This window comes from Capricornis sumatraensis, chromosome 2 (assembly GCF_032405125.1).
Source record: "Capricornis sumatraensis isolate serow.1 chromosome 2, serow.2, whole genome shotgun sequence".
Classification (NCBI taxonomy): Eukaryota; Metazoa; Chordata; class Mammalia; order Artiodactyla; family Bovidae; genus Capricornis; species Capricornis sumatraensis.
This window is the reverse complement of record NC_091070.1, coordinates 16,574,639-16,598,802: the sequence shown is the minus strand read 5'-3', so window position 1 is coordinate 16,598,802 and position 24,164 is coordinate 16,574,639. Positions and strand designations below refer to the sequence as shown.

General features: G+C 40.5%; 2 protein-coding genes across 3 annotated transcripts in view; both read right to left on the bottom strand.

Annotated features, from left to right (window-relative positions):
• The window catches only part of NEK9 (NIMA related kinase 9), a 39,752-nt gene extending 35,904 nt beyond the window's left edge, over nucleotides 1-3,848 (bottom strand). For both annotated transcript variants that reach the window (XM_068966772.1, XM_068966773.1), the window contains exons 1-2: nucleotides 3,630-3,848; nucleotides 1,044-1,221 (exon numbers count right to left, since the gene is read on the bottom strand). In XM_068966772.1, coding sequence (XP_068822873.1) covers nucleotides 1,044-1,221; nucleotides 3,630-3,848 — 397 coding nt within the window. The remainder of the gene's footprint in view (nucleotides 1-1,043; nucleotides 1,222-3,629) is intronic.
• Nucleotides 3,849-9,270: 5,422 nt separating this feature from the next.
• TMED10 (transmembrane p24 trafficking protein 10) overlaps nucleotides 9,271-24,164 on the bottom strand; it is a 34,727-nt gene continuing 19,833 nt past the window's right edge. Inside the window, exons 3-5 of the mRNA XM_068963603.1 lie at nucleotides 20,370-20,443; nucleotides 13,255-13,381; nucleotides 9,271-12,810 (exon numbers count right to left, since the gene is read on the bottom strand). Coding sequence (XP_068819704.1) covers nucleotides 12,689-12,810; nucleotides 13,255-13,381; nucleotides 20,370-20,443 — 323 coding nt within the window. The 3' untranslated portion in view covers nucleotides 9,271-12,688. The remainder of the gene's footprint in view (nucleotides 12,811-13,254; nucleotides 13,382-20,369; nucleotides 20,444-24,164) is intronic.

The following is a 24,164-nucleotide window of genomic DNA, read 5'->3' as shown; positions in this document are numbered from 1 at the left end:
ACTTACACTGTAGTCCTAGTTAAGTTTCACAACTTCTTCATAATTTAGTAACTCAAAAGTTTCAATAAGTGTACCATCCGTTCTAGTTCCTCCTAACCACAAAGGAAGTTAAGAGGCCTCTGCTACTTCAAAAATCTCTTAATATAATTTCATACATTTAGGGTTGAAAACAATCACGATACACAAGAATCTAGCAAATAAATGACAAATCTAGGAGCTCTCTCTTAGAGATTTAAATGAAGAATATGCTTGGACCATTTTAGCATTTAGCTCAAGAATGGGCTTTGGGCATTCTCTTAGGTAATAAGTTAGTACAAAATCTATCAAAAATGTGCCACATATCAAGAACTACTGTAAATAGTACACTTTCCCGTAAAATAGAAATGTTAGAGTTGATGGGGCTTTATAGATTCATTTAATACAATAACCCTAGGAGGTAAGTACTGCCTATTAGCAAACTTACTTAAGATGAGGAGGCTGAGGCACAGAGAAGTAGTCTGTGCAAGATTACAGAGATTAAAAAGTAGTGAAGCTTAGGATATGGGTTCAGGGTCTATTTTTTAACAAATAGGCTATATGGCTTTTTTTTTTAAACAAGCAAAAGGGTTCAAAGAAATCATTTTCAGTCAGCTATGGTCTTTAGACCACTATTCAGTAGGACAGCTTTAGCTAAAATCATTATAAATAAATATCACCTACAAGATTTTACTATCAAGTGTCAAACCATACTATGCTTCTAATGCCTGTCATTTCATAAGGGAAAAAACCTTGAAAAATGAGTGTAAAATTCAACTGAACAAATAATTTGAAGATGGAATTATCATCACAAAGCAAAATTTGAGTATGCAGGGGGGAAATCCCTCCCCTCATTTTGTGGATCACTTCAAAACTTTTCAGGGCCTGAACTACTTCTCTTAAACTCTAGCAGTCCATTTAAAGTTCTTGTTCTTTGTCAATATGGATCTTATTTTTCTCTCCCCCCCAAGGTAAGTATAAGCAAAGGAATGTCTTGCTGGAGGAAGTCCCACTGAACTCTACCTTACCATTACAATATTCCAGCTCAATCAGCAGGGTGGTATTATCCATGAAGTGATTGTAGTAGGCAATAATGTTGTCATGCTGCAGCAGTGCCAGAATAACAATCTCATTCAAGGCATCACGACGTTCCTTCTCAGAGAGTCGGATCAAATCAACTTCCTTCCACACGACCAATGAGTCATCCTATAACACAGCAACAGAGGTATCGTGCTTTCCTCGAGCCTGGCAGAGAATGAATCCACACCCGGATCTGAGCCTAGAAAGAAAACTTCCTAGATGGGCAGAAACTGACTCCTTTTTCTCCTTTAAATAAAACATGAAGACTTTAAAAATTCTGCATACAATTGAGCATCAAAATGTACTGCAGGTCTAGGGAAAGCATTAAAATGTTGTTTCTACACTTAATTTACCTAATGTCAATTCCAGGTAAAAAATATGGCATGGAGGTAGATCTCAGGGCTTCTATTGAGGGACATTATGAAAGACTGCTAGTCATGGTGAGGACTGTAGTATGGTTCGACTATTGGAAAAACAAGAGAACTGGAGAGTGGTTATCTATGGCTGATATTTCTTGTAAAACAGACATGTTAAAATTGCCTCTAACTTTATACAGATTTCTCTAGTGGTTTTCATTTATTCTGTATAGATAAGAATAAGTCATGTCTAATGGCTCTGACTCGATGGACATGAGTTTGAGTGAACTCCGGGAATTGGTGGACAGGGAGGCCTGGCGTGCTGTGATTCATGGGGTCACAAAGAGTTGGACACGACTGAGCGACTGAACTGAACTGAAGGGCTCTGAGTTCACTTTCCTTACTCTGTCACGTTCTGTGACTCTGTTTCTCCTGCAATTTTATGTTATCACGTTTTCTTCTATTCATGAAGACTTATCTGCAGCTCCTAATATTCACTCCATTTTATAACATCTCTAATTTACTGATGTTGTTCCCCAGCTCAGAAGCATCCCCACCTAAATAACCCTCCCTGTCCTTTAGGATTGCTGTGCTGGGCCTTTGAAACTTCAGCAAAAGATCAATGAACCTTCTACTGTGCACTCCCTTAATTTCCTTCCACTGAAATAAATGTCCATTCTTTTACACTTATATACACATACAACTTAAATGCTATTTGTTACTAACAAAACTAACATGTCTTGCCACTGAAATATATGCTTCTTGAGGGAAAAATTTGCTTCTAATTAGACCGTGGTAAACTCACAAAAGTAATAAACATTTGATGTTATGGATAATGCTATGCAATTTTGGGGAAAGTGTAATCAAACTTAACTTAAAACAACCTTGGTAATCAAGTTCAACGCAATAATCATGGAAAGGCATGGACAAGCAGATGTGACCCTCCATTCCAGCCCAGGATTTGCTTCTAATTTAAGTGAGCGAGTCACTTAAATATACTACCTTAGTTTCTTCAACTATAAAAATAGGAATACCAAATCACATCTCCTCATTCTCATGAGAACACTAACAGTAACTCATAATACGTTAATCTTGCAACCACCTCTCTCCTCATCCATCTTTTAGACTTAAAAGTACTTGGAACACACAACAGACCTGCAGACAGATCACTGATAGAATCTCATCTTCAGCAACCCCACACTGATTAACTATTCTGAAAGCAGAGTTTTAAGACTTTAGTGATGAAAGTTTATGATCAATTTTGGAAGTAGACTCCCCACTCTAGGGTTTTAATCAGTGAAAGTGAAGTCGCTCAGTTGTGTCCGACTCTTTTCGACCCTGTGGACTGTAGCCCACCAAGCTCCTCCATCCATGGGATTCTCCAGGCAAGAATACTGGAGTGGGTTGCCATTTCCTTCTCCAGGGGATCTTCCTGACCCAGGGATCGAGCCCAGATCTCCCACATTGCAGGCAGACGCTTTAACCTCTGAGCCACCATCAAAGAATCTCTTCAAAGGATTTGTATGTGTCCAATAATGGATAGGCGGGAAGGTACCTTTACATTAAGTTCTCAAAGAAGTCCTTTATCCCTCCTGAAGTTAAGAACGAATGGTTTAAAATATACCAAAAAAAAAAAAAAAAAGTATTTCCCAGGCATAAACGCTGCTGGATCATCACTGATGAAGAAGCCCACACGCTACAATCTTACCAATGACCTTTAAGAAAAATCCCCGAGTGTTCATATCTGAGCTTAAAGATTTGGCAAAGCCAGTGGAGCTGCCGCAGATGTGGGAATTTTCAAGCTGTCCCCACCTCTCCACCTCGGCCTTGGAGAGATGTACAGCATGAAAGGTAGGAAGTTTTGACAATACTCCCCATTCATATACTACTTTAACTCACAGTCTCCAAAGTATCCTCCTTCGATGATCAAAATAATCTTAAATAATATTATTTTTAAGGTACGTTGCTATTTCTAATTCCAACTTACAGACGGGAAAACTAAGGCTCAGAGAAGGTTCAATGCCTTGCTCAGTCCCCATGGTAAACAAAAACCACCGGTTAGAAAAACCAGTGCTGTTACGAACTCCTAGTACAGGAGCGGTGAGTACCCCAAGACAGACACTCCTGCGGGACCCGATCGCAGAGCGAGGACGAGGCGGGGGAGAGCGGGGCCGCTACCTCGGTGCGGCGGTACAGCGTGGCCTCCCCGAAGGCGCCGCGGCCCAACACACGGATGGGGATGTAGTGCAGCTCCTCCTGCTCCGCCGCGCCGCCGCCGGCTCGCGGCACCGGACCGGCGCTGGGCCCCGGGCCCGAGTCCCCGCCACCCCCGGACTCGCTCCCAAAGTCCGAATTGAGGGAGTCGCAGTGTCGCTCGTACTCGCCCAGCACCGACATGGCGGCGGCGGCGGGGACGGGACCGGCCTGAATGTCCCCGGTGGCGCTGGCGGCGCTGCGCCTCTCCCGCTTCAGACGCCGGCCCGCGGCCCCGTCAGCCCCGCGGCCCCGTCAGCCCTGCCACCCCGCGAGGCTCCATGGCGACTCCTTCCCCCTTGGCCCGGAAGCAGTTCTGAGTGCTTCCGGCCCAGGGGGTTTCCTCCTTTGCCTGTTGTTCCTTTAAGCCCTGGGGCAAGATTTCTTTCCCTCCATGCAGGCTGGGAAAACGAAGCCTCGGGCAGGGGTTGGCGGCGCCCGGTGGAGACCGAATGGGACCAGATGGCTCCCGCAGGGGCAAGGGCGTCCTCCTCGGGTCTATAGACCCCTCCCCTGATTCCTAGCCCGGTGCCCAGTTTTGAGGTCCAGAGGTCGTCCAGTCTCATCTTGGCGCCAGGCCTATCTCAAGGGCAGTCACTGGGGGAAGCAGCCCTTCCTAGTGTAGCACAGCGCTGTTTGTTTTAGAGAATTGTTACAGCAAAGATATCTTTGCGTGCGTGTTAAGTGGCAGTGGTGTCCGATTCTTTGTGACCCCATGGACTGTAGCCTGCCTGGCTCCTCTGTCCATGGATTCTCCAGGCGAGAATACTGGAGTAGGTATCTTCCCAAACCCAGGGACTGAACTATGTTTCTTAGGTCTCCCGTTTACCTCACCTCCCTTCCCTCTCCCAGCGTAAAATTCTTGCCTCCTGTCATCTGTTAGTGGGACCAGTTATTTCTTCCAGAACTACCCTGGGTCCCTGTCTTCCACACATCTTAGAGAATATTTGAAGTCAACCCTCCTGACACTCACTCCTCCCTTTCCAGATTTCACATTCTTCTTCCAAGTGTATTTCCAAATCTCTGATCACCTGATGATCTCATGCAACATTCTTCATGCCGTAAGTGCCAGATACTGTAATCGGAGGTGGGGAATCTGCAGAGCCCTGAAGTCACTAAGAGAACTGCAATACAGTGGAAAAGCGTGTTCCATCAGTTATGTGCCTTGAGCAACTTTACATCGCTAAGGTAACTTTTTAGTTGTAAAGTTATGGGAATTATTGACCTACAGAGATAACAGCTAACATTCATTATATTTATTATGTTCCTGGCACTATGCTAAAGGTTTTCTTTCCATGTGTCATTCCATTTAATCCTCACAGTATTCCCATTCTGCAAAAGGAGCTGAGATAGGGGGTTAAGTAACCTACTGTATGTTACATAGCTATTGAGGGGAGCTGGGAGTCAAAGCCCACACAAGGCCTGGGATCTCTTTCAGAGGGCAGGATATTTGGGGGCTAAGAGAAGATCATGTGGATGGAGATCATGGTATTTGTGGGATAGAAGCAGAAGACAAGGCCTCAAATATTTATTTATATAGAACGATATTTCCTGTGGGCAATGGAAAATACTAGACATTTTTAAGCAGAGGAGTACATGATCTGTGTGTCTGTATGTCCTGATTTGCTGGGGGTGGGGGGGGGTCCCAATTAATACTTTTCCCCACAGCATAATTAGTGAGTCTTCTTTGTTCATGTGCCCAGCACAGATAATAAATAGTAAGGTCACCTTGCATAAGACCAAAGCTATACTTTACAAAGAACTGATGACAACATGGAAGATAAAGACAGGAGGCCTAGAGACAGGCACTCAGGTGCTATCAGTGTGAATGGAGAGGGGGGCCAGATTTAAGAAATCCATCTGAGAAACATTTAGAACTTTGTGATCAGTTGGGATATGGTTGGTGAAGCAAATCTGAGTCCAGGAGACTTGCATCTAGGTTTTTAAGTAGGTGGATAGTGACAGCAAACATAGGAGGAAGAGAATGGGTAGAATGGGGTGAGGGGTATGGGAGCTAATGAGCTCACGTTCCTCTGACCTCTCTGAGTTCATCAGGGTTCCTTTTAAAGTATGATATCCTACACTCTGTGTAACATTCCACATTGGGTCTGAATAGGAGGGACTTGTGTCTGTCTTGATTTGGATCCATTTTTTCTATTAGTGTACCAGACTTAATGATGGTCTGCTTATACTGTGCTTATATTTAAGCAAACCTCTTTTTCACATCCAATCTGATCCAAAGTAACACAGTTCTCCCTCCAGATCACATCACTCCTTATTTTCTTCACAATGTTTATCTTTAAAATTGATGTCTTATTTATTGTTTACTTTGACTACCTCCATTCATTAGAACATAAGCTCCTTGAGAGCCCGGATTTTGCCCTCTTGTTCACAACTATGTATCATCAGTGCCTAGAAAAGTGCTTGATATAACAAGCCTAAAATTTATTTGTTGAAAGAATATCAGGTCATTGTTATTGCATATGTACATCTCTTAAACCAAAATGCCTGATAACACCATTAGATTTTCTACTGGTTTCATTCCAGGGTTCTAGACTCTACAGATAGTTTTCAATTTTCAATTCATTCATCCAGCAAACACTAAATACCAACTTGTGCCAGGTGCTGGGTTACAACAGAGGACAAAATAAACATGGTTCCTCTTCTCCTGAAGCTTACAGTCCATATAAACAGACAAATAACCAGGCAATTACAATGGTGTCTAAGTGCTATTATAAGGAAAGCACAATCTTCTAGAAAGGTGTTTAAGAGGGGCATCTTTCCTTACCAAGACAAACTAGCTGGGTTAGTGAAAGCTTCCTTAACATCCACAATGTTAAGTCAGTGGTGGCTAAAGCAAGCATGGAGATCATGCTGGACAGAAGCCATCCCATCTACTTCCTCCTATGAATTAGAAAGCACTTTGAGGACAGGTATTGCTTCTTTTTTATCTGGGTCTACTCCAGAGTTTAGTTCAGCACATTAAACAGATGATCAATAAATTTTTGAGTTGCATGGAAAAAACAATTGCTTATAGCTAGAAGTGCTAACTTGCATTTGGAGAAGCTGAATAGGTTTCAGCCAAAGCTTAAAAATTCATTTTTGTGTGGAAACTAAAAGTTTGCAATGTATAAATAGTATTCTATAACTTGGTTAGCCTGATATTGTGAATTATTCTGGTTATAATACATAGATAAAAGCTTAACAAATGTCCCTTTCCATCTTAGACAATACAAAACAGAAACTCAAGCTCAGCACTTCATTACATCAGATGTAAATGAAACTAAATATCTGACTTTTGAATACTCATAAGCCCAGAAATACTCAACATTTTAAAGGTATAACTGATTTTAAAATGCTTTTGGTAAAAACTGGTATTTCCATTTTATATCTTAACAAGTAAATGGTTAAATTGCCAAAGTACTTAGCAAAGTCTATAGCTTTGTTGTTCAATATGGTCGCCACTAGCAACCACTTGAATTATGGCTAGTCTGAATGAAGACATGCTGTAAAATGCACACCAGATTTCAAAGACTATAAGGAAAAAAGAATGTTAGACATCTCAGTCATTTTTACATTTCTATATTGAATTTTATGTTGAAATTCTATTTTGGATCCGCTAGACAGTATTACTTCCCTGGTGGCTCAGACAGTAAAGTGTCTGTCTACAATGCGGGAGACCTGGGTTCGATCCCTGGGTCGGGAAGATTCCGTAGAGAAGGAAATGGCAACCCACTCCAGTACTCTTGCCTAGAAAACCCACAGACGGAGGAGCCTGGTGTCCATGGGGTTGCAAAGAGTCGGACACGACCGAGCAACTTCACTTCACTTCACTTCAGACAGTATTACACACTATTTATAATAGCCAGGACATGAAAACAACCTAAATACTCATTAACAGATGAATGGATAAAGAAAATGTGGCACACAGATATCACAATGGAATATTACAATATACAATGGAAATTCAGCCATCAAAAGAACAAAATAACGTCATCTGCAGTGACTTGCATGGACCTATATTGTCATACTAAGTGAAGTAAGTCAAAGACAAATATGCTATCGCTTATATGTGGGATCTAAAAAAAGTGGTACAAGCAAACCTATTTACAAAACAAATAGTCACAGATGCAGAAAACAAACTTATAGTTATCAAGGGGGAAAGCAGGGGAGGGATAAATTGGGAGATTGGGACTGACATATACACACTACTATGTATAAAATAGATAACTAAGAAGAACCTATCATATAGTACAGGGAACTCAGTACACCGTAGTGACCTATTTGGGAAAAGAATCTTAAAAAGGGTGGATTTATGTAAGTGTGTAACTGATTCACCTTGCTGTACAGCAAAAAACAACACTGCAAATAAAATAAAAAAATGTCATGTTCCTTTATACTTTTTAAATGTGGTACTTGAAGGACTTGAGTAAGAACATAAGAAGGGTTGGAAGAACTCCTACAAATTAAAGGGTCTTGCCCCACTCCAGTACCTTTGCCTGGAAAATCCCGTGGATGGAGGAGACTGGTAGCCTGCGGTCCATGGGGTTGCTAAGAGTCGAACACGGCTGAACGACTTCACTTTCACGCGTTGGAGAAGGAAATGGCAACCCACTCCAGTGTTCTTGCTTGGAGAATCCCAGGGGCGGGGGAGCCTGGTGGGCTGCCGTCTATGGGGTCACACAGAATCGGACACGACTAAAGCGACTTAGCAGCAGCAGAAAAATTTATATTATTCATGGGGCTTATGCTATAGGAGATTGTAGCAGACTGAACAGATAATTTGCAGAACATGCACAACCATTTAACAAATATGATACTGCTGAGACAATTACATTTAAATTTATTTAAATTCACACAAACATTTTGCTGCCTTCACTATTTATGTTCTCTAAAGTATCAGGGAGAAATGAGACATTTTCTAAAGTATTTCAAATGTTGAGAACCACTACTTTATAAACTAGAGATTCACTGACTTATTAACTTTTTTTGAGGATTAGAGAAAGAGGCTAAATTGGAGGCTAGCTAGTCAATGTGTAAAGCACTTCACGGTGACTCTTATAAAGAAGCTTTATGGAAAATACTCAACTGCAAGTAAAAGGAAAGATGATCTTGCCTTTACCTGCTGGAGTAGCGTTTTACATAGATGTGTTGGTCCAAAAAAATAAGTCCTAGAGGTTCTAAATTAGGAGGGGTATTTTGAGAATGGAAGGAAAGGGAGAAGACTCTATAGGAATAACTTCAAAATCAGTTTCTAAAACAGAGAAGCTACAGAGAATTCCTGGCTTACAGAACCCTATTTAGTCTTTCTGAATTAAGAATATTATTTCAATATACATATTATATAGTTATACATTTACAAATTAAGTATAATGAACTTTTGCTAGATCACATAAACTTTATCCATCTGGAGTAAACTACAAATATTTTTTTCTCTAATTTGTCACATATAATTTGCCATGCTTTTAATACTGAGGAATATGGAGGAATTATTGCCAATCCAGACAAATAGATACTCATGAGTAACAGAAAAATACACCTAAAATGGTTTCTGCTAGCCTTTATTTGAGAAAATTTACATAAAAATCCCAATCCAACACTTACAAGTGCATCTGTATAAATCCCACATGCCTCTTTCCATTAAACAAACAGAAAAACAGCTTATGACAGGGGCTTATGACAATGATATAACAAAGCATACTTAAAACTATCACTCTGATCAGTAATTTAGACTGTGTTGAACCACAGATCCCCAAATGGAGGAAAACAGATAACATCCTTGTTTTTAAAGTTGATTTGCTCTTGCACTAGTCTTTTATCAAAAAAGAATAAGTTTACTTTTCAGATAAAATCAAAGTATAATATCAATGAACTTTAAACCCAAAGCACAAATGTCCAACTTGGCAGTCTTGACATGAGGAAGGGAAAGGACGTGAAAGAATTTCAGTTTCACAGTCACGTTTGGGAACAAAACATTAGCAAAATAAAATATCTTCCTCTCCTATCTTCTTCTTTGACACTCTGTCAGAAGACTACAACCAACGGAGCAGCTTTCATTGCTTCTAAAAAGGGGAAAGACACCAGTTGGAAACGAGGATCTTGTTTGGCTAATGGTATGAAACAGAATTTCACCTTTAAATGTCTGAAGATGGAGCTTAACTCACAGGTTGGGTTATTCTCGCCCCTGTTTCGATGTATCCTCTGTTGTTTAGTATAAGTAATACCACAGACTTCCTCAACATCTGTTGCTCTTATGGGGTGTCCCTGATGGCTCAGATGGTAAAGAATCCGCCTGCAATGCAGGAGACCTGGGTTCGATCCCTGAGTTGGGAAGAACCCCTGGAGAAGGGAATGGCTACCCACTCCAGAATTCTGGCTTGGAGAATTCCATACTGTATAGTCCATGGGGTCGCAAACAGTCAGACTTTCACTGAAACTAAACACTGTTGCCCTTATGATGAGATCTGGCTGTCTGGCTCTCAGAAGCAGTACCTATTTTTCAACAGCAGATGGCAGTGTTACACAAACTGATGAAAGAACCACTTCCATGCCACATGGGAGGAATTTGTTGAGTGTGTGCTCAGTTGCTGAGTCGTGTCTGAGTCTTTGCGACTCCATGGACTGTCTGTCGCCCACCAGGCTCAGACTTTATCCATGGGATTTCCTAGGCAAGAACACTGGAGTGGGTTGCCATTTCCTTCTCCAAGGGATCTTCCTGACCCAGGGATGGAACCCATGTCTCCTGCATTAGTTAAGTGTATTCCTTACCACTGAGCCATCTGGGAAGTCCAAGAATTCATACAGGGAGTCAAGAGAGGATGAAAAGCCTTTTGTGTTTACAGTAGCTGGAACATTAACAGAACAGGCTGAGATTTTAGCAACATAATTTGCCCCCCTTCCCCCTTGGTACTTTATCCAGGTCATCACAACAGTGTTCTGTTAATTCTAATATGCTGCTTCTTAACTGCAAGCTGCACAGCCCTAAGTCCTGTAATTCTTGTCATTGCAATGGGACAAGCCCTGTAAGAGTCAGTAGACTTAAAACACGAGAGAGAGAGAGAGATTACAGAAAGGACAAACTCCCACCCACTTTACTGGGAGAAGTGGAGAAAATGTCAAGTGATATTATGTCACTAACTGTCAATGAACATAGTCATTTGTGCCCACACTTTCTCTTATTCATATTAGTATTGGCCTTTAGGCAGGCACATGTCCCAAAACGACTCTTGGCTTTGCTTTTACAACAAATATTTTCAAGTATTTACTCGGTTCATGATCCTTCTAGGTGTGTTTACTTCATATATCTTAATCTCTTCATGAACACATAAGAACAGAAATTAAGTCGGTGACTTACCATGTAAGAATACTCGGCAAATTTTACTTGTTTTTTCTTCTGTAGAAGTTATGTTAAAATTTAAGCAACCACAAAACTGACAAAGGACTTGTATCTAAGATATATAAGGAATTCTCAAACTCAATAGCATAAATCAACTATACTTCAATTAAAAAAAAAAACCTCAGTAGTGAAAAGAACACACAATCTAATCATAAAACAGGCAAAAGAATAGATATTTCACTGAAAAAGATATACAGATAGCAAATAAACACATGAAAAGATGTTCAATACCATTTGCTAATAGGAAGATACAAATTAAAACCACATGCCTCTCAGAATGACTAAAAAAAACTTTTTAAAAAATAATAGCAAATACTGCTGAGGATGTTGAGAAACTGGATTGGTCAGACATTGCTAGTGGGAACCTAAAATGACACAGTAACTCTGGATAAAGAGCAGGACGGTTTCTTACAAAAATAAATGTGTGTTTACCATACAACCCAGCAACTGCTCTTTTGGGCACTTATCCCAGAGAAATGAAATTTGTGTTCACATAAAAACCTGTACATGAATGTTCACAGCAGTTTTATTAGTAATGGCCCCAAACGGAAAACAACACTGATGTCCTTCAATAGGTGACTGGTGAAACCACGGTACACCCACACCACGAAAGACTCCTAAGCAATAAAGAGACACAAACTACTGACATATGCAACAACTTGGATAAATTTCAAGGGCATTATGCTGAGTGAAAAAAGTCAATCTCAAAAGGTTATATATATATACCATTTATATAGCATTCTTGAAATGACAAAATTAGAGAGATGAACAGCTTAGTGGCTGCCAGAGGCTGGGGCTTGGGGTTACAGAAGGAGATGACTGCGGCTATAAAAGGGAACCACAGGGATCCATGTGATGAAATGGTTCTGCATCTCGTGGTGGTCACACAAATCCATACATGTGATAAAACTGCGTGGAACTAAACACACATAAATACACAAAAAGAGAAAAGTTCAAGCAGCTGAGCACAAATGTTTTAATTCTCTAAAGTGAAATTTTCTTTAAGAGCTATCCACAGTTCAAAGCTCATTTCTATGAGGTGTCACAGCCATCACCCTTTTAAGAGACATAAAATTATGAAAAGGTATCACCAGAAGCTAACTAAACATTTCAGCTAAGGGTCAAGAGAAAGTTAAGGGTGTTGTCACACAGAAATCCAAAGAGGACAATCAGAAAGAAACAAGTTCAACATGGCCATACAAATGTTGGTAAAACAAGTAGAATGGAAGCCCAAGCTGGTGAGCAAGTGGGAGAAGGAAAGAAAACATGGTTCAAACAGATCATACGAGGAAACCCAGTACAAATGCTGGCTTTGGCATTATCTAGGTAACCCCTGTTTTTTGTCATAGGTGACTCTAATAATAGTCTTGTTGCAAAACCAGTCCAAATCCTACCAGGTTAAAAAGAAGTCCCTCTTTGACTTCTTGGGTGAAGGTGGTAACCCACGTCCTCCCACATCAAAGAGATCAGTTCTGGCAAGAAAGCTCCAAGGTGCCTTGATGGTGCTGTTGGTAGGATGCCTTTTGCCAGGCATGTCCCAGCGATGTTCTGCTGGCCAAGATTCAAGGTGGGAGGAGACTGGGCTATATTACTCAATCAACTTCTTGGCTTTGAAGAAGCGACGCAGGTAGAAGACCTGCCAGGTGGCCAGACCAATGAGGCAGAACATGGAAAAGATGCTGAAGTACAGGACCCGAGTGTTCGTGGACTCTAAAAAAAAAGGAAAAAAAGAAAGCGGTGTAAATATAGTGGAGTGAGGCTCAACAGGCTAAATGGCCAGGGGAAAAGGCAATTAATTAGCTTCACTCTGCCCCTAAACCTTACAGTAGGACTTCAGATAGTTTTTTCTTTAATTTTCATTATCCTATATGTAAATGTTAAAATTACGAAGATTAGTGCTATTAATTTGATACACTAAGCTGACTGATATGATCAATTGCTTATTACAGAAAAAAATGCTATTCCCTTGAAAATCAAAGAGGGCTCATTTACCTGTAACAGCAAGAGCACTGAAGTGAGCAATTGCCCTTTCATAAAATGCCCTTTGGTAAAACTGAGAAAAGGGTACACCAGAATTTAAAGTATGGGGACCTATCTCCTTTATGGTGCTGAGAAGTAAGAGTCACTGAGAAATAAGAGTCGCCCTCCCCTCACCATTGGTATCGCGCATTTCTTCTTCTCGCTTCTTCATGTAGGCAAAATCATTAACAATAGACTCTGAAAGGTCTTCTAGGCGTCGCAGCTCCACCTCCAAAGGTTTGAGCTTCTCAACTTTTGCAATCTGGAAAAGAAAGGAATTATAAACCCATTCCCTAAAAAAATTACTCTGGTCAAGAACACTATGTAACAGAGGAGTCTTTTTAAAAGTTTTACCGATCTTAAAATCTGTCATCATTCTAACACATTTTGAAATTTGGGGTTCTTCCCATCCCTACTGTCTAGATGTTTCCATCTCAGACTTTTTATATACTTTAATTTTGATTAAAACCTCCTTAGAAATACTAATAATATAGTAGGCTATATTTCCCAAGATTTCTGACTTTAATAAAGCATTTTACTTGCCATTTCACTTTTGTCTAAGAAATAAGCAATATTATTAGACGTAAGTGTGAGCATCATAGTATTAGTCAAATGTGATTTTAAGAAGAAAACATACTAAATTCCCAATAGGGAATGCACAGGAATGAGAGAGTACAGATAACTATAGCACTAAGATAATAACTCAAACTGCAATGCCAGTTATCAAAATAAATCCCCAAGGATATCCCTGTGTGCTAAGGAATATACAGTGTGAGAAATAAACTTGCTTCTTTTTTCAACCCAGACCACTGTGAAACCTCTAAGAGCATTTAGTAACTGAAGGCACATATGACCAGAGCAAGGATTTCATTATCCTATTTGTTTTTTCTTATCAATCTTAGATTATGATTTACTTTAAAAATGGGAATATAGTATCAGAGCTTTCCATATCTTAAAACTCATGCACCAGTTGCTCTTAATTTTCTACCACAGAGAATTCTTCAAAAAATATTTCTGCATCTGCTTCTTTATTCCCTATACATTCTTTACATAACTCCCTACTTTTTCTTCTCTTTTGTCCAATGAAACTTTCTTGTACTTTCTCTGTTAAATGTTGACAGCACTTAACATGGAGTGAATGGGAACAGTTTGAGGGTGTTCTTATGTTCTATTTACTGAAGAACAAGCCAAAGTTATTTAAAAAAAAAAAAGAAAACTAGAAACTGTTAAGATAGGGATATAAAAATTGACTTTATATTTAAGGTACCTAAAAATATGGTGATGGGTTTGTAATGATCCACCTAAGTTTTCTTTCACTGGATGTACATTTTCTTATAATTATAAAGGGTTGGGTAGAGTTAATGGCATGACTGACAGCTGCAGAACAGAATAAAGCTAACTGGGTATGAGATTTACACAACAGTCAATACATTGAGCTAACACTCCTAGCTGAACACACAAATGTCAGGTTTTACCATTAATCTACAATACATATCTATTAATTGATCTCACATAGAGATGGAGAGCAAACCCCCCCCCCCCCCCCCCCGCCCAGGAAAAGGATATAAGACACAGAATTAAATAAGTTGAACCCTAGCCTGTAAACATTTTCCCTCCTGGAATATGCTTTCCCCTCCAAAGCTTCTTGAATGTGATAGTATAAAGGCAACAGCATGATACGTCTTTATAGAGGTAAATGATTTAAGGCTCCCGAGATAGAAACTTGGGCTTCCCTGGTAGCTCAGCTTCCCACCGTTGCTCCCTGCTGCGTGAGAGACCTGGGTTTGATCCCTGGGTTGGGAAGATCCCCTGGGGGAAGGCATGGCAGTCCACTCCAGTATCCTCGCCTGGAGAATCACCATAAACAGAGAAGCCTGGAAAGGGCTCCCGTCCATGGGGTCGCAAAGAGTCGGATACAACTGGACAACTAAGCACAAGCAGACAGAAACTTACAAAAGGAACGGGAAGTGAAACTGGCTGCACCTTTCTCTGCCAGCTGAAACTAATATTCTTAAAAATCACTTTGAAGGCTACTTCTAACTCCCCATCCTGTTTTTGGGTTAAGAAACAATAGCCCAAAGACCTAAGATCCAAAACAGGAGGACCTAATGAAAATAAATTTGGTACTGAGAACAGCCTTAGTAGATAGTCTCCTAAACCTGCTCCCAGTCCTTTTCCTTTCTGGTGCCTCCTTAATATTTTAGTTGCACAAGAAACACATTCCTCCTACTAAAGAATTTAAATTATCCAGAAGTAAAGAAAATAGAAACAAAAGGCCCATCTTCACAGCTCCTCAATCCCTACATCCGCCCATTCCTCCCTAAAGATAACTTTGGTTATGACTTTAGTGTATATCTTTAAAGACTTTGATAAAAGATACCACACTGTTCATGCCTTGTGTGTATACAAATGTACAAAGGAAAATATAATTTAAAACGTATCTATAAATGTGACCATAAAGTGTATGTTGTTCTATGGCTTCCTTTTTCTCATTTAAAAAATCTTTCTAAACACTTCAGTGCTTGTAGATTTACCCCATTCTTAATTGCTGCACAGTATTCCATACAGTACAGGGGCCACTGTTTAATCATTCAATTTCCTAACCCCTTTTCTGGTATAGATCCTATTCTAGACTCTGTACTTCTATTCATAACATATCATCCAAGTTGAATCTCATTTCCCCAATGAAATCCCAACTCAATCCTGTCTTTAATTCAGTAAATTATCTCCACACTTCTGAGTGGGATGAACATCAGTACAAAGAGCTAACAAGAAAATCTGTATCAATATCCCTACTGACTGTTCTGCTACTCTAAACATCTGATTTAATGTTCATAGAGTCTTTAAGAATGTAAAATTAAACCTGTTTCGTGGAGGCAGGCCATTATTATCCTAGTCTACTCTTCTCTTCCATGACTAGAAGGATGACGTGTGTTTTGCCAACAGTTTGATAAAAGCAAAAGCCTATTTCACAGGTTCTCCACTAGGAGGTAGCATTCCCCTTTTAGGCTGTATTTAACCATTAAATAAATACCAGGGCTAAGAGAGACTTCATTTTACAAATGAGGAAACTGACGATTTCATAAAGTTACTCAGTCCTCTGAGTGCAAGACCAAGACCACCAGTACCAAAGTCTCATGACTCCCTATTCAGGGCACCAAAGCATTTATTTAGCATCAAAACTCCAAAGCTCTGCTATAAAATGTAAGCAAAAACGAATCCCTGACTTCCAAAAGCATACATATTCAGTGTATCCAAATCCCACCTATCTTTCCAGCCTTAACCATGAAGCCTCCTTTAACCACTACTGTCCACACTGATCCCCTCTTCTCTAAAGCCCCACAACACTTAAGACTGCCACACAATTAACACTCAGACACTGTCATATCCACGTTGTTGTTTTTTATCCTTTTCCCCCACACTAGTTTGGATCTTGAATGCAACAGCATCAGAATGATATATACTTTGTGTCGTCCCACATGCCTAATATAAGGTATATACTTGAAGCTGACCCATTATGTCCATTCTATGCCTTCTTTAAGGAGTCAACTTCCTATAGCAGATATTAAGTGCTGCTGGTCCCCTGAAGCAAGTGCTTCTTGAATGTTAAGAGCATCAACTGTCAGCATTCACTTTCACCAGGCCCACTGCCTAGGAGAAAGTTTTCTCTACCACAGTTATCTATCACTCTCATCTGTAGTGGAAGGTATTGTTTGAAAAAGCTTTCCCTGCACATCTACAATACCTTCCAAATAACTGTGAAGTTACCCTTAAACTATACCCAAATCTTCCATTCCTCTAATGATGATTTGAATTCCAAAGAGTTCAGAGTTCTATGTAATCATACCAAGGGAAGGTGGTAAATCTGAAAGACTGCTTCTTGAAACACACACGTGGAACCAGCCTCTAGGGGATCACTGGATTCTTTCCCTTGGTGGAACTTTGAGAAACTCAAGACAGAAGCTTCATGAGGAGAGCCAGATTCAGGCAAATGACTGTTATCTCCATACCCGCATCCTCAGCCCCTGCAAATTTTAGAAGCATAGCAATCAAAGAGGAAACCACCCAGTCTTAACACAATCAAGACAATGAAGATAGACTTACACCCAAAGCCAAGTCTACTTTTGCACGAGGGCACATGGATCACAGGCTTCTTCAACGAAGGTCAGAAGGTCAACAACATGCCAAAATAAGTCCAGAAAAGACTGCCAATCTTAGGACTAAATGAATGAAATTTAGAAAGATCCTATTCACTCTGTCATAGCCATGTGGCAGCTTCTAGGTGGGGTAGAAGGGAGCTAAAATCTACTGAACTGATCGCCTATGTGTCAAGTAGCTTACCCACGTTATTTCATTTAAGCTATGTCAAGAAAGGGCTTTTGGATCTAGTATGTAGAACCAGAGTTCCTCCTTCATGAGGGCATTCAGAGAAACAGCTTTTGAAAAGGCTTCAGCTGATGCTTCAAAAAGTGCAACTGTGTTTTTGGTGTATCTGTTGGTAGCAAATGGCATACTAATAGAACATTTAGGCAAAAAATGATTTTAGTTGTGCTGAAAATACAGACATCTAAGCAAGAAGGGACATACACAGCCCAGTGAGTTAGAGGATATGTCAGACAGCTCCTTCCTGGTGGGATAACTGCCTTTATTCCCACAACTGTAAGATTAGATAAGTCCCTGCAAACAGCTGTTCTAGCTCACAGACCACAAACTAAAAAGAAATGGCTCGATTCACATACTGATTCTACCAAAATGGGACCCTCTTAGGGGCAAAAGATAGTGGTGAGAGATCCTTAAAATCTATTGGAGGGAATTAAAAATGTTTTATTTCTGAGGAAATATGCATTCTTTCTATTTAAAGATTTCAAACTACAAAACTACATTTCTTTACAAAATGTCAACCATTCTGCCTTCAAATAATGTCACCTTACATTTGTCAAATGTAATTTGACAATGTAATTACAAATTACATTTGTTCACATAGCAATTCACACGCGTTAATTCACTAAACCTCCATAACAATTTGGCAGCTAGTGTGGTTCTCTGTCCAGGTGTTTAGACAATGATTACTACTTAATTGTACAGGACCATGTGGGATTTCAGAATTATGAAGTCCACAACTGTGAGGCAGAGAGATGTTTGATGTGAAAAAACATTAAAAGAAACATGCCACCTTCCTGAATTCAAACACTGATGCCAAAGGGCCCCACTCCTCTGGAGATAAAGCCTTACCCTCGCCCCCAGGGCCTGAAGTTAAATGCCTCAAAACCTCTACATATGCCCAGTGCTCTCTGCTAATAAACTACACAGCAAGCGCTTCTATCATCCATGTTCCTGTCCCAGGCACTGGACGAGCGACAACTAAACAGCCATTTCTGAGCAAGGTTCAAGGGAGCTGGCCTAGCTCTGGCCTGAGAAATGGGCTGGTCTTTGGCCTGTGTCATAATCACATGTCATCCTCTGTCTCAGTTTGATCTGCTTTTTGATTGAGGGGTGGGGGAGTGGGGAGGTAGGTCACCGAAGAAAGTAGTGGGAGGAGTTTCTTGGTTAAGAAAGAGAATTTTGAGCTGTGTTGTAACCATGTGCGTAAAGAAAGGTTTAAGACGTGCTAGGCTGCTGAAGCAGGAAGCAGCAAAGGAAGCACCGTGGTTTCCTTTCTGCTAGGGATTCCCCTCTTGGGTTAAGTAAAAGGTCAGGAAAGATAAAGGCCCTTTCCTAGTGTCAACAAAGTCCAAGGATGATGGAAATTCCAGGTGTCGGGGTATGGGGGTTCTAAAATGCCATACGGTGGATGTACACATCACTGTATATGTAAACTCAGAATAACACTGTCTGCTTTAGAGAAGCAGCAGCTATGTCTAGCATCTAATTTGAGGGTGAGAATATAACAGCAGTATTCAAAAACTGGAAATTCTTTTACCTATTCTTCAACATAATAATAATACAACATTTTTCTTAGTGTTTTATATCATACAACAGTGCTTTAACTTATTAAATACAATTAGGATTCCTCTGACTCATAAAAGTTTAAAAGGATTTTTCAATTTACTCTTAAGTTCATTGAACAAAAAAGCTCTTGGCTTTATTTCTTTTAATTAAACTAGCCTGGAGACAGAAACAAGCCAACCAAAGTCTCTATCAGGAATTGCCTTCCATTCACAACTGCATCACTTGCTCCGATATACTGCCTACAAATAATTCAGTCTAGTTTTGTTCAACTGAACACATGAACTAAGAAAAAAGAGGAGAGACCTGGAGAGCCACAATTACTGTACTACTACTTCCTGTTGCAGAGCCAGCCACTGGCTTCCAATCCTCTTCCATTTTAGGATATTTCCCTTCCAAATTCTGACCAAAGATAGAATAACCTCTCCTGTTCCACCATTCCTAGAAAATTCTCTTAAATCACTTAAAGCAACTTTCCTTTGTTTATTCAGTTTACATTCTTCAAAATCCATTTATACTTCCTATAGCCCATCTCTTCTATATGCCTTTAGGTACTTTCATAAAAAGACTGACCTCGGCAAAAACACTTATCTTTCTGTAAAGATCAATCCTCCAGTCTTAAATAGGTCTTGTGGTTTTCACAGGCAGTCTTCATTTAAAGAAGCTGTGCTGCCCCCAGAGTCTCTCACAATAGATTAAAAGAGCCTAGTCCCCCTCCCCTAATTCTAAGCACACTTCCAGCTCCCTGCCACCCAAATAACAGCAAAACTCCAAGTCTCTTGTAGTTTTCTTCTTCCATCTTGCTCTCTTTTTGAAAAATTTGAAATTATTTTAATTAAAAGCTACTTTTGATTATTGTGTTTTTTCAAAGACAACACAATTGTTCAAGTCTAAACAGCACTGAATCTAAATATACACATAGCTGTCAGTCTGGGAATAAAAACCATAGGAATAAAAAAAATCACTTTTCGTAACCTTGAACATCAACATTAATGAATTCTAGCTTTTAGAAATTCTAAATATATATCTGGTTTCTGTCTCAAAAGCATTGCTGGCATGTGCTTGAGTGTTTTATCATACCAACATTTCTATGGGACAGTTGGTCCAGTCATTTGGCTGACAGCACAGCCAGAATTATTGTTCAAGGCTGTTAACACAACTTTTTTATATCAAGCTGGCTGTCACATGACTGCTGAGAAAACCACAGCCTTCTGGGCAAAGCACAGCCTGCTGGCCTGACTAGGTCACAGAAACCTCACAGAATGGCAAGCTACTGCCTCCACTGGCTGTTAAGCAGGACGTACCTCTTCGTAATTTTTTGCTTCCACTCCATGCTTCATGTCTAGGATCACGAGTTGGTCAGGTATCCGCCCTGTTCCTGAGAAAGAAATCAAAGGGTTCATTGTGAGGAATATTTAAAATTCCGGGAAATCACCCACCCGCCCTCCCTCTCCCTAACCCCTACCCTCTCAATAGAGGGAAACAGTCGCAACTCCTCCCCCTACTCAGCTGCAGAAAATTCCTGGCTCTGGTTAAAAATCACAAGCATTCCAGACAAAGCCTCTATGTGTGTGGGGTGCCGGAAAGCGACAAGAACATGCTGCTGGCAAACATCTCTGAGGGAGCAGGACACACGATCCTGCAGCTGGCAGAACAGGAACAGAATGGGAGAGGAGAGCACACACAGGCTCACTGGTTAGGAAACCCACTGTGGGGCACAGACCGGCAGGCAGTGGGCACCCACGCAGGCTGCTCAGGCACAGTTCCACATCTGAAAAAAGTCGACCTGCCAAATTCTGAGAGAAGGATTACTAGGTATATGCTGAGCTTGGATTACTTAACACAAATATGAGTACTGAAAAGTACACAGGATTTGTCTACTATTCCACTTATTTCAAAGGTTTTGGTCAATGTAAGGCCATTTCAATAGGTAAATAAAATGGTACAGGACTATCCTCACAAAGCCCCTAGAGGAGCCCAAGAAGAAACTTAATAGTAAGAATACAATTCTCAGGAATACTTCTTACAAACAGAAAAGTCCATCTGGGATATAGTAGGACCAACAGAGCAATGTTCCCATGAGAAACGGTAATCTGATCAAAAAGAATTCTACTCTTATCAAGTAGGAGAAAGGGAAAGATTGCAAAGGGCCCCAGAAAACTGCTCAGTACTCATCCTGTAAAATTCACCTGATTACTTATAAAACTAACAACTACCTGCATGAAATCAGGAGTTCTGGGAAACAGTGCCACTTAACCATTGTGGTTTCTGAGACCATAAGCCATAGAGAACGGTACTGTACCCTGAGAAACACTGGAGGTTTTCTGAAACATCAATTCAAAAAACAACTCACTGAGAACTCCCAAGGTGCTAGGACTGTGGTGGTGACTGCAATCTGTGCCTTCAAATAATCTGATGGGCATCTAAGACACAAATATGCATAATAGCACAGTGAAATACAAAGGAATCTAAAACTTTAAGGAAAAAACCAAACCAAAAATGGTTCAGATAATCCTGGCTATTGAGCAAAGGTTAGAAGAGGGAAGAGATTAGCTGTGGACAGACATCAACACCTGAATGCAGATAAAATATCTAGGCAGAAGGGAACACATGGGCAAAGACTCAGCTATTGAAAGGAATGGAGGACTTCCCTGGTGGGTACAGTGGATAAGAAACCGCCCGCCACAACTAAAAAGTAGTCCCCACTTGCCTCAACTAGAGAAAGCCTGCGAGCAGCAACAAAGACTCAGCACAACCAAAAACAAATAACCAGGAAGGAAGAAAAGAGTGTAGCACGTTTAAAAGACAGTAGAGACGTTCTTTTGGATAAACTGGACATATCAAGTTGAAACCAATAAAGTAAGACTGAATAGGTAGGATCAAGAAACTAAGCCCTGGTGGTCCAAAGGCTAAGGCTCTGCACTCCCAACAGGGGACCCTGGTTTAATCCCTGGTCAGGGAACTAGATCCCGCACACCACCACTAAGAGTTCACATGCCACCACTAGAAAGTCTACATGCCGCAACAAACACTGAAGATTCCAAAACTAAGGCCCGGTCAAATCAATAAACAAATACTAGGGGAAAAAAAAAAAGAAACTAAGCCAAATCACAGAGCCCTTCTGAGCATTAAACCAATTAGGGTTCTAAGAACAAAAGAAAGCAAAACAAAAAAGGGACCCTCATAGAGGTCTCTTCTCCCAAATCCAAGTCTTTTGCTTCTTTTTCCTCATTTAAAAGTGAAATCCAAGCAGCTCATAGCTCCATCTGCTCCAAATGATCAAGATACTCTCCTAACAGACTTCTCCCACAATCTCTCTGTCACAGCACAGCTTTAGCATTATTCAAACACAAGAGAAACCACAAAACCACAGACCATTGGAGTCAGATCATACAGTTTCTTGCACAGAATAGCCAGCCTATCCCCTTAGCTGACATCATGGCTCTAAAGGGTCTCCTTTGTAAAAAGACCTGTTAGTAATCTCTTTGTACTTGCCTGGCAAATGGACCATCTTTTAAAAGGTGCTCCAAAGACCACGGGGTATCAGGTCTTCATATCAGAATAAACAAATGGATAAACACAAATAAAACTAGAAATTCAGTGTTGACTATGTGTGTGTATACACGTTTATATATATATATATATATATATATGTACACAGTTTAAAACTAGTTCCTAGGCATTTACATGCACGGCATCGGCATATAAGAAATTTAAAACAAAAGATCTTTGCTTTCAAAGAACTCAAAATTGGGAGTGTAAAATATACACATAAGACATTTAAACAACACAAGGTTGTGTGTATGAGATACATGTATCTCCAGTAGTAAGTGATGCGCTATTCAGAAGAAGCCACAGTTACCCCCTTGCTATTTCTGAGACATGCTCAGCATCTCAAGGTGTTTGCTTTTTCCCCAAAGCCCTCATGACCATCTGACTTATATTTGCCTATTATCTACTTGCTCCAATGAAAATGTAAGCTCCATTGAGAGCAGAGACTTATATTGTATTCATTGCTATCTCCCCAACACCTAGAACAGCAATGGATAAATCAGTTTATTGAGATATTAAGCAGACTAGAACAGCTAAGGGATGTATTAAAAAAGATGTATTCTAAAGGTTCAGGTCAGTTCAGTTCAGTCGCTCAGTCATGTCCAACTCTTTGCGACCCCATGAATCACAGCACGCCAGGCCTCCCTGTCCATCACCAACTCCCGGAGTTCACTCAGACTCACGTCCATCGAGTCCGTGATGCCATCCAGCCATCTCATCCTCTGTCGTCCCCTTCTTCTCCTGCCCCCAATCGCTCCCAGCATCAGGGTCTTTTCCAATGAGTCAACTCTTCCATGAGGTGGCCAAAGTACTGGAGTTTCAGCTTTAGCATCAGTCCTTCCAATGAACACCCAGGACTGATCTCCTTTAGGATGGACTGGTTGGATCTCCTTGCAGTCCAAGGGACTCTCAAGAGTCTTCTCCAACACCACACTTCAAAAGCATCAATTCTTTGGCGCTCAGCTTTCTTCACAGTCCAACTCTCACATCCATACATGACCACTGGAAAAACCATAGCCTTGACTAGATGGATCTTTGTTGGCAAAGTAATGTCTCTGTTTCTCAATATGCTATCTAGGTTGGTCATAACTTCTCTTCCAAAGAGTAAGCGTCTTTTAATTTCATGGGTGCAATCACCATCTGCAGTGATTTTGGAGCCCCCCAAAATAAAGTCTGACACTGTTTCCACTGTTTCCCCATCTAAAGGTAAACATGTTAATATAGATGAGAGCATTCCAGCAAATTAATAAATGTGACAAGTTTAGAGGGAAAAATGAACCAGAGTGGCTGAAGCCTGATGGGCAGAGGGTGATAAGGCTGGATGGAACAAGAGTATAAAGGCTATTAAAAGCCATGGTACCTAAAATCTCGTCTAGCTTGAAAATTTCATGATTATGGGGTTTATTCTACAGAACAGGAACATTACTGCCACTATAAAGCAGCAAAAGCTTTCAAAGAAGGACTGATATAATGAAAGTTTTAGGAGATAAATCTGGTGGCAGTATCTGGATATATGAAAAGCAGGGATACTAGTTAGAAGGCTACTG